The 14,266-nt window shown below is 35.3% G+C and overlaps 1 protein-coding gene across 16 annotated transcripts in view; it reads right to left on the reverse strand.

Moving 5' to 3' along the window:
• The window catches only part of SCMH1 (Scm polycomb group protein homolog 1), a 141,420-nt gene that overhangs the window by 30,074 nt on the left and 97,080 nt on the right, over positions 1-14,266 (reverse strand). For all 16 annotated transcript variants that reach the window (XR_005655839.1, XM_039876697.1, XM_039876703.1 and 13 more), the window contains 2 exons: positions 5,767-5,999; positions 2,362-2,488 (listed from right to left, as the gene is read on the reverse strand). Coding sequence is in view for 15 of the 16 variants with exons in the window: in XM_039876697.1 (XP_039732631.1) it covers positions 2,362-2,488; positions 5,767-5,999 (360 nt within the window). In the remaining variant the exon portion in view is untranslated. The remainder of the gene's footprint in view (positions 1-2,361; positions 2,489-5,766; positions 6,000-14,266) is intronic.

Consider the following 14,266-nt stretch of genomic DNA (forward strand, 5'->3'; position numbering starts at 1 on the left):
GCAGAGTAGGTGAAAATACTCACATGTTAGGTAAAATTTCAGAATACTGGGTATGAAGAGAGGCTTCAAAGAGAACAAACAGGTTTCGTATAAAACTAAAGATGTAAATCTTAGAAAGATTTACATGAGAAAACAAAGACATGGGAAGTAGCAAACTGAGGATAACACAAAAGACTGGTGAAGAGGATGTCAAGGAATTCTGAAGGCTCCAGGAAGATTTCTTTTAGAGTTTGAAATAGATAGAATGTATAATGTAACTGAACACAAAGATAGATGTATACAGTAGTAAGATAGTTTAAGGTTGAATTAATAAGTACATAGCAAAATAAATACATAATAAATCAACAAGACTTACTCTGAAAACAAAATGTTGTGCAACGAAGGAAAAATAATCATAGTATACTACATGGCTCAATTAAGAAAAGCATTTAACAAGTCACCATAACAAAAATACTGAATTTCAATCTAGTCAAAATTATAATAGGGTATTGATATAGAATTAAGATAGAGAAGTACATGTGGGTGGGTAAGGGGCAAGGAGATTAAAGTGTTACATCTTCATCTTCTAAAGTGGGCTGTTGGTTGGAAAATGCCTCAAGTTAAAGAAATAGCAATAGAAACATTTTCATATACAGAGGTAAATACAAGAATTAGCTGAATTAAAAGTGATTTCCTCTGGTGAGCAGTAAATGACAAGGAGTTAGGGTGGTTTGTTTCGTTTTTGTAATAATTCTTGTAGACTTATTGTTTCCTTAAACTGTGAGCATATAATAACTCTTAAAAAGTGTTGTATAGTTAAAAGAATGGAAGGTAAGTAATAAAGGATACAGTGTGACACATAGCTTTTAATCTATGACAACTTTTATTGTTAACATTTGAAGGGCCTATAAGGTAACTTGGACTAATCCTATCATTGTACAAGTGTGAAAACTGAGGCTCAGAAAGGGAAATGATTTCAAGGTGACTAGCCAAGGTCCCACTGGGGAATGGTGACGCAGTAATCAGTAAAAATTGCTATAGCCTGGCCAAGAGACAGAAATGGACACAAAGATTCCATTTTCCCTAGGCTGTGAGAAGCAGGCCAAGGAAGGGATGCCAGCTCAGAGGCTGCCAGAAGAGATGGTCGGCATCATTTAAATGTAATAGTGAGGCATAGTCATGAAGCTCCCATTGCTGTGGATCTTCTAGGTATTGTTGAAAAGGCACATAGGCATCTAAGTGGTATCTAGTATGATGTGGGGTAAACCAAGCATCTGGGCATCTAGGGGTCATGTCATGAGATTTGAAAACATAATCAATATTTTCACCATAGTGTGTGTTTGTCCTTACTTCCTCATTCTTGGCGCTTAGGCACAAAGGCCACTGGTCATTAATCTAATGACACTTGGACTAAACAAACCCAGTAATTGACCATGGTTAGAGGCAGATGACATGTTTGGAGAAATCGTATGATAGGACCCTGATGAGAACTGGACATAAATGCCACAGGCTGGCTCTGTTGTATTCCAAAGGTTATTTGGAGGGGAAACTATGGCTGGCCTTCCCTTTAAGCTCTAAAATTCTAGGATATGGGCAGAGATATACTCAACTCCCTCAAAGACAAGACTACCCTAATTTCCATGGGGATACTCCAATTGATTAGACTTCCCTAAAGAAGACAAAGTATCTGCAGAATAAAAGAGTAAAGTTGTACACATGGATCTTAATTTACACATAAGAAAATGAATATTTTTCTTTATAGATACCCCGTTGGGAAGCTATGTATCTACTCTAAAGGAGCATCTCTTAGTTACCTTCATAGATAGTTTAGGGAATAAGAGTTATGAATAACCTAGGGTGATTAAACAACCATTTCAGCTACCAGATTTTGCTTTGAATAAAACATTAATTGATTTGTCTCCAAAAGTTCACTCTCATAGTACCAAGTTTGCCACCATCACTGATGTTAAAAAAAAAAAAATCAGAGCAGGTTCATATATATTTGAATGGTGGCAGAATATTGTAATGCTGGGAGGGTTCTGGATGGGATCATGCTAAGAATGGAACACCCTGAACTGGAAAAAGTACGTATTATTACAATCTGGGCCAGGGAGCTCCTGGTGGTGGCCCCACCACTACCCCACTCTCATGTACCAGCTCCTCAACTCTGAGTTCACAGAATATTTACCCAAGTTTCTTTGATTGTTTTGACAGGATGGAGGTTTCTCTGAAACTATATCTAATGCCAAAGGGACATTTTTTAAAAAAAGATCCTATTTATGTTTATAATGTACAGAGGGCTAATTATTGGTGCAAGACAAGAGAAAGTACAGACACTTGGGCCTGGGGCTTTTTATAGCTAGCACTATGATTTGCTCTTACCTGTGGGGGCCTGCATGGCTGAGCTGGGGATGGTGGCAGCATCTTGGGGTACAGTGCTGGTGTCCGGTTCAGGGGTGCTGGTTGTTGGTGAGGTGGGTGGTGGGTTCAGCAAAGTCCGAGGTTTCCTCTGTCAAAACGGATGGGGAAAAGTTTGCTACCCATGATAGGTAACTTGTCTTCTTAGTCTTCTATTTCTAGCACTTAATTCATCCATGAAACTGAAATATATCTGTAGATAGGGCTGTGTTTTATCTGTTTTCCAGTAGTCATCTTGCCCAAAGCTGTATATACAGTAGATGCTTAGTAAGTATTTTCTGAGTCTACGTATAAGATTCTGGGCTTCTGTAAAGCCAGAGCTTAATTCACTGTTTTTTCATACTAGAAGCAACATTATGATTTGAAGTTCTTTATTAGTTGGGCAGACAAAAGCAAAAAAGGAAAAAATGCTGTGGTTTGACTTCGTTATTACTTTGTACTTTTTCTCTCTCTTGAAAAATAGAAATGAACCTTCCCCAACTCATAAACTACTTTCCTCTGCCTACCTCTTCAGCTCATTACCTGCCATTTATTATACTTAACCTTATAATCTAGTAATCTCTAACTATATCACTTCTCTAAAAACCTTGCAGTTTTACGTGGTCCACACTTTTACCATAATAAACCATCCCTCTGACTGAAATGCCCTTTCTTTTTTTATCTTAAAAATATCAGTTTATTCAAGAAGCGTTTCTAGATTTTCTCTAGTTATTGTTTTTGTGCTATTTCTGTACTTTGTATTGTTGCATTTGTCACAACGTATTGTCATTATATATTTATATATTGGTGTACACTATTAGCCTGGAACTCCTTGAGAGTCTGCTTCTGAGTACCATTCCTAGCATGGCACTTGGCATATATGTCTCAATAAATATTTTTCAACAAAGCATACAGTATAGAAATCTAATAATGGGAGAAATAATAAAAATGATTTGAGACATCTAGTATCTCCTCTATGCTGGTCAGGGCAGTCTCTGGGAGACAAAGATCTCAGAAGGTTCTTTCTAAGATAAGGTTTTCTAAAAGCCTTTCTGAATGTAAGGAAAACAGTTGTCACTGAGGTACACAAATCCTCGTCTACTAAATGTCACACAGGGTATACTGCTGGGAGCTGTATAAACCTGTTTACTTTATAGGAATGTATTATCTAAAGAGATAGCACAATGACAGCAAGCATAAATTATAAGATAGCCTTGCCTGTGAAAGTACTGAAAATACTTATGAAAATGTGCAAATCACAAAAGGGACATAGACATCTCCTCATATTTTTTGATATTACTAAAAGTAAAAATCCAAATAAGCATTTAGGGAAGAAAGGAATATCAGTTCAATTTTACTGAGTTGTTGGTAGGATTTCATAGGGTCCTTGAAAGAACAACTCTGGTAAGTAAGGTGCCCAAATATTGTAGAAGAAAGCAGAAAGATGAAACACATTATTTTTAGTTGACATAGGTGCAATTACATATATTGCATCTACTCAGATATTACCTCATCTCCATTTTATTGGTGGGAAAACTGGAGCCCACAGCCTCACTTAAAGAAGAATTCCCAAAGTCACTCAGGTGGAAATGAGATATAAACCTAAGTATGTCTGGCTTCAAAGCCTATGTTCTAGTCACAAGACGACTTTGCTTTAGAAAGGAATATAAAGGTCATGGGTTAAGTGGAAGGGATATACACTTATAGAAATAGGCAAAAAGGACAGGAAGGGAAATTAAAGAGTCAAATGCCAGGCCATAAAGTACAGGATAAGATGAGAATTATTGTTTTCAAGAGTGCTGGAAGGAAAGAGGACTTTGGCTACTATGTTTAGCACTGCCTAAGGAAGCACAGCAGAGGCGATTACAGGATCGTAGCTCTTAGGTTTTGAAGGATCTTAAAGTCTATTTATTCCAACCATCCATCCAATACTTCTACTTCCCTGTCCCTGAAAACGTTCCTCCCATACAGTCATCCAGTTCCTGATGAAATACCTCTAGTGATGGGAGATCACTACTTCCATTTGGGGATAGATTTAACTGCTCCTTTTATGTTGAGACAAAGCTATCTGCTTGAGTTTCTGCTTATTGTTTCTACTTCTATCTTTGGAACCTCACGGACAAGTGTTCTCCCTCTTTAATCTGACTGTCCTCAAGATGCCTTCATATCATCAAAGCATAGCTTCTATGGCCTTGGAATCTTAGGGACTTTAGTGTCTCCTCTATCACATGAGAATGAGAAGAGAGTAATGGAGACAAAACTGAAGACCTGGGTTAGGGATTAGTGGTAGCAGGTCAGGAGCATTATGTGTTACACACAAAGATCAGGATGTGACATCAAGAATTCTAAGTCAATAAATAAGAGACAATCTCAATTGGAACATCATCACTCAAACCATCCATCCATCCACCTTGCATATACCGAACATCTCCCAAGAGACTGAGATATAAGGCACTGCAGGAGAAAAAGAGAAGAAAAAGATTAGTTCTCAACTTTGAAGAGCTTATATTCTAGGACTGAAGTTGGCTGGAGCTGATAAACAAAACCAAACCAACTTGAGATTGGAATGGAATGCCCAGGGAGAACTAGGTATTATCTCCACACTGGAACTCAGTATGGCTTAGGAGGGAAATGCAGAGCAATCTCAACAGGGTAAGATAGTCATGAAGAACTGGTCACAACTGTACTTTCAGGAAGTGCTCAGTGAAGCCTGACTCAGCAGTCTTTTCCTACATTAGAGGTAAGTGTTGATTCCCGCAAGAAACGTGAGAGAATGAATATGCGGTAAGGCAGCACTAGCCTTGACACTAGAAGATGTGGGGACCCAATCTCTGTAGCCTTTGCTGTTTATTAGCTATGTGACCTTAGGGAAGTCAATTCATATTTCTAAGTCTCAATTTACTTAACTATTAAATAACATTAATACTACTCATCTCCTAGAGTTTTGTGAAGATTATGATATGTACGTAATGGTGTCTGATACAGAGCCTGATATTTAGTAGGTATTCAATATATATATATATATTTTAAAAAGGGCAGGAATAGAAAAAGAAATACATTTACAGAGTCAATTTGCTCTTTCTGTTCACATGCCTGGGTATCTACTCTGGGTAGGTTAACAATTAGGAGCAGGGCTTTCCATCTATGGAAGACATCAGACCAGAATTCCCTTGCATGTGAGTAATTTTCAAAGTCAAAATCCTATGTTTAATATTATCAACTTCCACATAAGTAGCTAAGTAGGGATGACAATCTAGGAGATTCCTCTTAAAAGCATACACAAGGTAGAGAATAGGGCTAGACATGCCCCTTTCCAAGACGGATGGATATGGATGAGTTACCCCTTTAAAACCCTTTATCCCTTTCTGGGAAACCCACATTTTTACCTACCTTACTGCCAGGTTTGGGACCCCTCTTCTTTGGGAATTTCAAAGGTTCAGCTGACTTGGATGGGGTAGAGATGGGATGGGGAATTAGGGGCTTGGGTGTCCGGCCCCTCTTCTTTCCTGGTTTACGCCCCCTCTGCCCTGGTTGATGCTCCAAGACAGTTTTGGTGCTGCTGTGGAGGCTGGGCTTCTCAGTGTTCACATCGGATGCAGGATAGGGACTCTTTGGAATCACAACTGCAAGAAAAAGACTCATTCTATCACTCTTCTTCCCATCTACATTCCCATCCTAGCCAGAATAAAAAAAAAAAAAAGATTTGCTACTTCTACTTGGGTTTTTTATCTCAAGAAGCTAGTTTCCTGGCATCTGACCTAAATGTTAGAAAATCTCAGAGGAGAATTGAATTTAGATTGGCTAAAATTGGAAGTTTTCATTATTTCTGGCAGATGCAGAAAATATATATATATTTTTTTCTCTCTAAGGCATATAAACAGAACCATCGGCTCAGAGATGGAATGACTCTTAGAAGCCTACAATCCTTTCCCGCTAAGAATAAAGATCTGAGGCTCAGAAGAGTAAATGAGGGTGTCCTTAGGTTATGGATGTCGAGATGAGGACTTCTGTTTTGAAACTAGGCCCTTCAACCAAGTCAGGGATTTTCTACATCAATCTACTTAAGTTTTAGTGTGATTATTGCAGCGAGTAGTGAAATATGTGGATATACATACATCTGATAGCATCTCTCCTCACCTTAAAAATCTTTGCTCCATGTTACCTTTAAGGTAGTTCAAATTCTTTATCTTGATACCCAAGGACATTTGTGACTTTGCCCCTGCCTTGTTCTCTAGTATGGCTGAATTCATTTCCTGTCACCTGCCCCCATGTTCTAGACCCACTCTTTTCTGAACACCATGTCATTCATGTATGTTGAGTTCTCTATTCTTCTTGGTCAGATATACATCAATACTCAGTTTTCAAGACTCAGCTCCAGGGCCACCTCCTTACTTAAGCCTTGTCTTACTATACTCTCCCCAAAAGCATTATGTAGACACCTATGTTAGACTACTTTCAATTTTACTCCAGTCATTCACCTTCTCCTTAAACTGAGAAATTTTCAAGGTAAGGGATATCTAATTCATTCCATAAATAGTTATTGAGTACTTGCTATAAGTTATATACTGTTCTAAGCCCTGGGGATAGAACAGTGAACAAAACAGACATAGTTTCTACTCTGGAGGACCTTATTTTCTAAGGGGAGACAGAAAATATACAAATAAATATACAATATAATGTTAGGTAAGTGCTGTGATTAAACCTAAAGCAAGATAAGTAGATAGGAGGATGAGGAAAGCCCTATTTGAAGAGGTGACATTGGCACAGAGCTCCCAAATGAAATAAAGTCACAGCCTTATGAAGATCTGAGAGGTCAAAGAACTAAGCCCTTCCAAGTAGCAGGTATATAATAAGTGCAAAGATTCTGCAATGGGAATATGTTAATGTGTTTCAGAAATGGAAAGGAGGTCAGTATAGATGGAACTGAGTGAGCAAAGGGGAAGGTGGAAGAGGATTAGATTAGAAAGGGAGTAGTGATATGATCATATAGGACTTTGCACACTGTGAAAATGAACCTGAACTTATTTTAACTATTAAAGGAAGCCACTGGAGGGTTTTAAAAATGGGAGTGGTAAGATATACTTAATAAAAACATTCTGGCTCCTCTGGGAGGGAGCAGGAAAGGAGTAGAACTGGGGAGACTAGATTGAAAAAACCTAATTATAGTAGGCAGGTCAAAGGTAATGCTTCTTATACTCCAGGTGGAACGTAATAGAACATAATAGATTATGGCAGTGCAATGTTGCTAATGCAACAACTAGAAAAAGTCAGATAAATGATTGTAAAAAACATTGCAGTGTTGTAGAAAACAAGAGAATTAGATGAACTGGAATTCCAGACCTGGGTGGGATGGGCTTCTGAGATAGCTGACTGTTTTCTTTCCTGAGGGCATTTGCCAATTTGCAGCATGAATTAAGGATTAGGCTTGGCCAGTTCAGAGGGACTCTACTGGAGGAAAGAGAAACAGGAGAGGTTGTAGTGACAGAATGGAACTTGAGGAGCTCCATGTATGTGGCCAATTTTCCCCAGGGGATATTTGCTGAGTTCTAAGCATGCACGCTCGAGCTGCAAAGCAAGGCTGAGAGCTTTTAAAAGGAAGAATGAAATCTCCCATGATCTTGCGGTTTTAGGAGACAAGGTCCCACTAGAAGGAGGAGGTCTACCTCAAACACATAGCTGATCGACTCTTCAAGATAAATATTATATTTTGAAATTTTAAGAAAAGTGAGAGGTCAAAGAACTAAGCCCTGAATCTCTCAAAGGTAGGACAATCTCTTGCAGTTTTTTAGGCTGAGGAGATGGAGACCTATTAAGTTCTCGATCATGAGCCCAAGAGGGCCCATATCTAAGGAATAGAGATATGTTCATTGCGTATAGAACTCTAGGTTGCCCGTTTATATATTTTAGTCATTTAAAGATAAAAGATATATACAAACATCCAACCTAGAGTTCTATACCCAGTGAAAATAGATTTCAAAAACATAGGTGTATTAATATTTCCACATAAATCAAAGTTGAGAGAATTTGTCACCAGCAGACCTAAACTACAGGAAATAAAAAGGAAGTTCTTCAAGCTGAAGGAAAGTAATCCCACATGGAAGGATGGATCTGTAGGAAGGAATGAACAGCATAAGAAAGGGTAAATATGTGGGAAAATACAAACAAATATTGAATATTTAGAACAGGAATTTAAAAAATAGCTTTTGGGGTTTATAATATATGTATTAGTAAATTACATGAAACCAATAGCACGAAAGATGAAAGGGGGGGGCAGTAAATGGAGCCAAACTTTGTTAAGAATTTACCATTATTTGGGGAGTGGTTAGAGAGCTTATTTAAGGTAGACTTTAATAAATCTAGGATGCCTATTTATATAGGGTAACGAATCAAAGAATTATACAAGAATGTATTGCTAAAAGCTAAGGAGAGAAAAATGGAACAATAACACATTCTTGATTAATCCAAAAGAAAGCAAGAAAAAAGAATAAAGACATGAGGAAGAACTCAGACAAAAACAAATGGCAAAATTCAAAATAGTAGACTTAAATACAAATAGTTACACTAAACACAAGTGGATTCAGTAAAACAATTAATAGGAAAAAATTAACACACCAGACCAGAAAAACCCTAGGTCCCAATTATATCTGTTTATAAGGATACTGGAAATATAATGACATAAGAAGACAAAAACAAACAGATGGAAAAATATATACCCTGTAAACATTAACCGAAAGAGAGATCTTGTGGTTATAGTAGTATCAGCCAAAGCAGTTTTTAGAAAAGGAGTATGACTAACCTAAAAAGGGACGTTTCATCAAGACAAAATACAGTCATGTGCCACTGAACAACAGGGATATGTTCTGAGAAATGTGTCGTTAGGAAGTTCCATCATTGTGCAAATATGATAGAGTATACTTACACAAATCTAGATGATATAGCCTACTGCTCCTAGGCTACAAACTTGTACAGCATATTACCCTACTGACTGCTGCAGGCAGCTGTAAAACAATGGTAAGTATCAGTGTATCTAAACCCATCTAAACGTGAACATTATGTGAGGAATGTGTTGTGCTACGATGTTACGATGACTATGACATCACTAGGCAATAGGAGTTTTTCAGCTCCATTATAATCGATACGCGGTCCACTGTTGACTGAAAAATCATATGAGGCATATGACTGTAGTCAATGAATGCAAAAGGTATCTATAATAACCTTCAATTTCTATGTACCTAATAACACAAAATATGTAAAGAAAAAGTTTAAAGAATAAAAAGGAGAATTAGACAATTACACAATTATAAGTTGGAGATTTTTAACATCTCTCCATAATCGATAGGTCAAGAAGTTGTAAAAAATCAATAAGGATAGAAGATTTGAATAACACAATTAACTAATAACATAAATAACTAAAAACCAATCAACCTAACTGACACATACAGGACACTACATCCAATAAATGTAGAATACGCATTCTTTTCAAATGTTATGGAATATATGGTTCAAAAAAGAAATCCTAAGTTTCAAGGAATTGAAATAATATAGAATATGTTTTCTAACCCCAGTGGAATTTAAATAGAAATTGACAACATAAAATTAACTAGAGAAACCCCCAAAATGCTAAGCAAGTAAGTGACATATGCTTGTAAATAACTCATAAATCAAATAAATTAAAACAAAATTTTTGTAACTTAAAATTCATAAAAAATGACATATCCAAATGTGTAAGATTTAGCTAAAACAATACTCAGAAGGAAATCTATAGCTCTAAATGCTTATATTAAAAGAGAATGAAGATTACATATCAATGATCTAATCTATTTCAAAAAGCTAGGAAAAGAGCAGCAAATTAAACTTAAAGTAAATGAGAAAATCACAGACATGAGCGAATAAGTCAACATAAAAAGAAAGTGGACATATAATATAAAAAATTAAAATTAAAGTTTTTTGAAAAGATAACCCATTAACAAGCCTGATTTAAAAAATATATAAAAAAACATAATCTACAAATATCGAGAATAAAAGAGATCCTTCAGATATTAAAAAGACAATAATAGGATATTATACATAACTTTATATAAATAAATTCGAAAGTTTAGATAAAATGGCCAACCTTCCTGAAGAAAACACGTTATTAAAACAGACACAAGAAAAAATAGAATGTGAAGAACTCCACACATAATAAAGAAATTACAACTGTAATGAAAAACCTTCTGCAAAGAAAATTCCAGGCCCAGATAGCTTCGCTGGTGATTTCCAGCAAATATTTAAAGAAGAAATAACAAATTGTACCAAACTCTTTCAGATAAACAGAGGAGGAGGGAACACTATCCAACTCATTTTATCAGGCCACTGTAACCCTTGTATCAAATCATGACAAAGGTATTACAAGAAAACAAAACTATAGACTACTATCTTCAATTGAACATAGATGCAAAATCCTTAACAAAATATTAGCAAATTGAATCCAGAAATATGTCATATATGTATGTATGTGTGTATGTATGTATGTATGTATGTATGTATGTATGTATGTATATCATGACTAAGTGGGATTTACCACAGGAATACAAAGGTATCTAATAATAGAAAAAAAAACAGCTGAACTCATTATATCAACCAACTAAAGATGAAAACATATATATAATCTCAACAGATGCAGAATAGGCATTTGACAAAATTCAATACCTATTCATAGTAAAAATGATCAGCAAACTAGGAATAGAAGTGAATCTTCTTATAGAAAAGGGCATCTACAAAAGAATCTATAGCCAACGGCATTCTTAATGGTGAAATATTGAAGGCTTTCTTACTGAATTATGGAACGAAACAAAAATATCCATTCTTACCACTTGGTCTCATCAATACAATTACATTGTATTGGAGGTCAATATAATAAGGAAACAAAAAGAAGTAAAAGCTACAAATGTAAATTATAAAGAGGTATTATTTGCATAACATGATTTTTTATATAAACTACACCCCTTTCCACCTACAAAATCTATTAAAATAATAAAATGAATTTTGAAAGGTCACCATATACAATTCAATATACCAAAATCTATTGTATTTCTCTATATATCGATTAGGAAATAAATTAAAAAACTCAAAGTCAAGTATTCAGTGAAAGATGCACAAGACACCTACACTAAAAACTATAAAACATTCTGAGAGAAATTTAAAAAGTTCTAGATACCTCATGGCCATAAAGTTACATATCACATTTATGGACTGGAAGACTCAATACTGTTGAGCTCTCAATTCTCATCAAACTGATCTAAAGAGTCAATGCAATTCTAATCAAAATCCCAGCAGTTTTTTTTCAATGTGTGCGTGTATGTATAAATTGGCAAGTTAATTCTAATTTTTACTAGAAAATGCAAAGGATCTAGAATAACCAAGTAATCTTGATGAATTTTGAAGCAAAGCTGAAGGGAGTACGTACATCATCAGATATCAAGGCTCATTATAAAATTAAAGTAATTAAGACATATTTATTGGTGTAAGGATAGAAAATGGGTCCATAGAACAAAACTGAGAGCCCAGAAATATAAATATAGTTATCTAATTTATAATAAATATGCCCTTGTAATTCTCTGTGTGTGTGTGTACATGTGAGGAAAACATGGTGTTGCCAATAAAATTGTGGTGAGTCAAATGGATATCAATATGGAAAAAAGATGGACTTGAACCCTACACTTCACATCAGACATAAAAATCAATGTGAAAGTAAAACATTAAACTTCTAGAAGAACACAGGGGAATGTCTTCAAAACTTTGGAGTAAGCAAAGATTTATTAAACAGGACACATAAAGCATTAATTATAAAGATTGACGTATATGACTTCATTAAAATTAAAAAATTCTGTGCATCAAAAGATAACATTAAGTAAAAAAAACCAAACAAACTAGAGAGTAGAAAAAGATATACAAAACACATATGTCAGGAAAATCCACCTTAAACTCTAATAAAGACTGACAATACAATTTAAGAACTGAATAGGACTTGAAGAGCTATGTCATAAAATGAACAAATATCCAATAAAAATATGAAAAGTTGCTGAATGTTATTAGTTATCAGAAAAGTGCAAGTTAAAAATATAAGACACGACATCTCGACCAAAACTGCTAAAATTAAAAGGAATGATAATATCTAATATGATGAGGAATACAAAGCAACTAGAACCCTTACAAATTGCTGGTAGGAATGTAAATCACTTTGAAAAACTGCTTAGCTATAAATGCCCAAGAGAAATAAGCGGAATGACCACCAAAAGACATATACTAGCCTGTTCACAGTAGCATTTTTCAGAAGACTCTCTGGCATTATCTAATAAATCTGAAGATGTATATACTCTATGATTCAGCAACTCCAATTGTAGAATAAACCACCCAGATTCTTGAACATGTACACTAAGGTATGTGTAAACAAATGCTCATAACAATGTTATCTGTAATAACTAAAAACTTGAAATGATCCAAATGTCCATTACTGGTAAAATGGATTTTTAAAGGTTATGTAGTTAGTAGTTTAGAGTATGGTCTGTGAACCCTTGGATGTTTTTGAAATCTTTTTGAGGGTCTATAAGGTGAAAATTATTTTCATGATACTAAAACATTATTTTGCCTTTTTCACTCTCATTATCTCAAAGTAGAGTTTTCTAGAGGCTACATGTGTGATATTATCACTCTGACAGCTAATGGAATGTGTGCTTGTGTATTATTATGTTTTAAAAAGTTCAAAGTTTTAATCTCTAATATGGTGATATGGATTATCCACATAAATAAAAGCTCATTTGGGTTTTTAAGGATATAGAAGTTTCTTGATACTGAAAAGTTTGAGCATCACTGATCCATAATTATAACCACTTCTCTGTCCTCCTTTTTTTTCTAATACACTTACCTAGAAAAAACTCCAACTCTCTAACTATTTCATGCCTAACCCTGAGTAACTGAATATGCCAAATGTTTAAATTGATTACTATAAACCCTAAGACTGCCCCATATATCTCCTGTAATAGATCATGAAATCTGAGTTGGGTAGAGAGGTAAGTGATTTACTTTGGAATTCCTGCCGTAACATGACGAGGTGCTTTATTCTTAGCTGGTATTTAGCACATGCTTGTAGAATAAAAAAAGAAACAGATATAAGAGAAAAACTGAATAGGGCTTTACTGGACCTTCTAATAGTCACGAAATATATTTTTCTTTTCTTTTCCCTTGAGGCTGGACATAAAAATCCATGATGCCAACTAGCAAAGTTTGCTGTCTCTGGCATGAAAGATCTGGACAGAAGAAACTAACCAATTATACTTAACAGTTCTAAAAAATCAGGGCATACAGGTCACGTGTAAGTAGCTAGCACCGAAATTAAGTTTCATATTAATTTAAAAGCTTCTTAATAATGGATTTCTTAAACTTTCCTTAGGGATTCCAAGATTTAGAAGTTCTTCCCACCAGGAAGCCCTGTTCTGCCATATCCTAACTTAATTATCCTAGTTGGGGGGAAAAAAAAAAAAACCAACACTGGGTGATGTCAGGGGACCAGAGATCTAATTCTTGTTCTGTCACTAATGGTGTGACCTTCAGCTGTCATTTAAACACAATCTTCAAAAAAATTTTTCCAAACATAAATAGTTAAATAATTTAATGACTGTTCTATTTCAGAGAAAGATGAAAGATCGGAATATTTTCCAACAGACTTGATGCTACTAAGGTTCACAGAATTACTCCCTTAATCTACAATACTTTGACAAAATTCTTTTACAATTAAAAGAACCTGGAGGAGGGAGTAACTAAGTCTGTAAGAGAAGGGGAGAAGGCAAGAGAGACAAGCAAGTAAGATTTGTCAGGCAAGATATCAAAGTAAGTGACATTTTAACTAATCTTT

This window comes from Pteropus medius, unplaced genomic scaffold, assembly GCF_902729225.1.
Source record: "Pteropus medius unplaced genomic scaffold, Ma_sr-lr_union100, whole genome shotgun sequence".
Taxonomy (NCBI): domain Eukaryota; kingdom Metazoa; phylum Chordata; class Mammalia; order Chiroptera; family Pteropodidae; genus Pteropus; species Pteropus medius.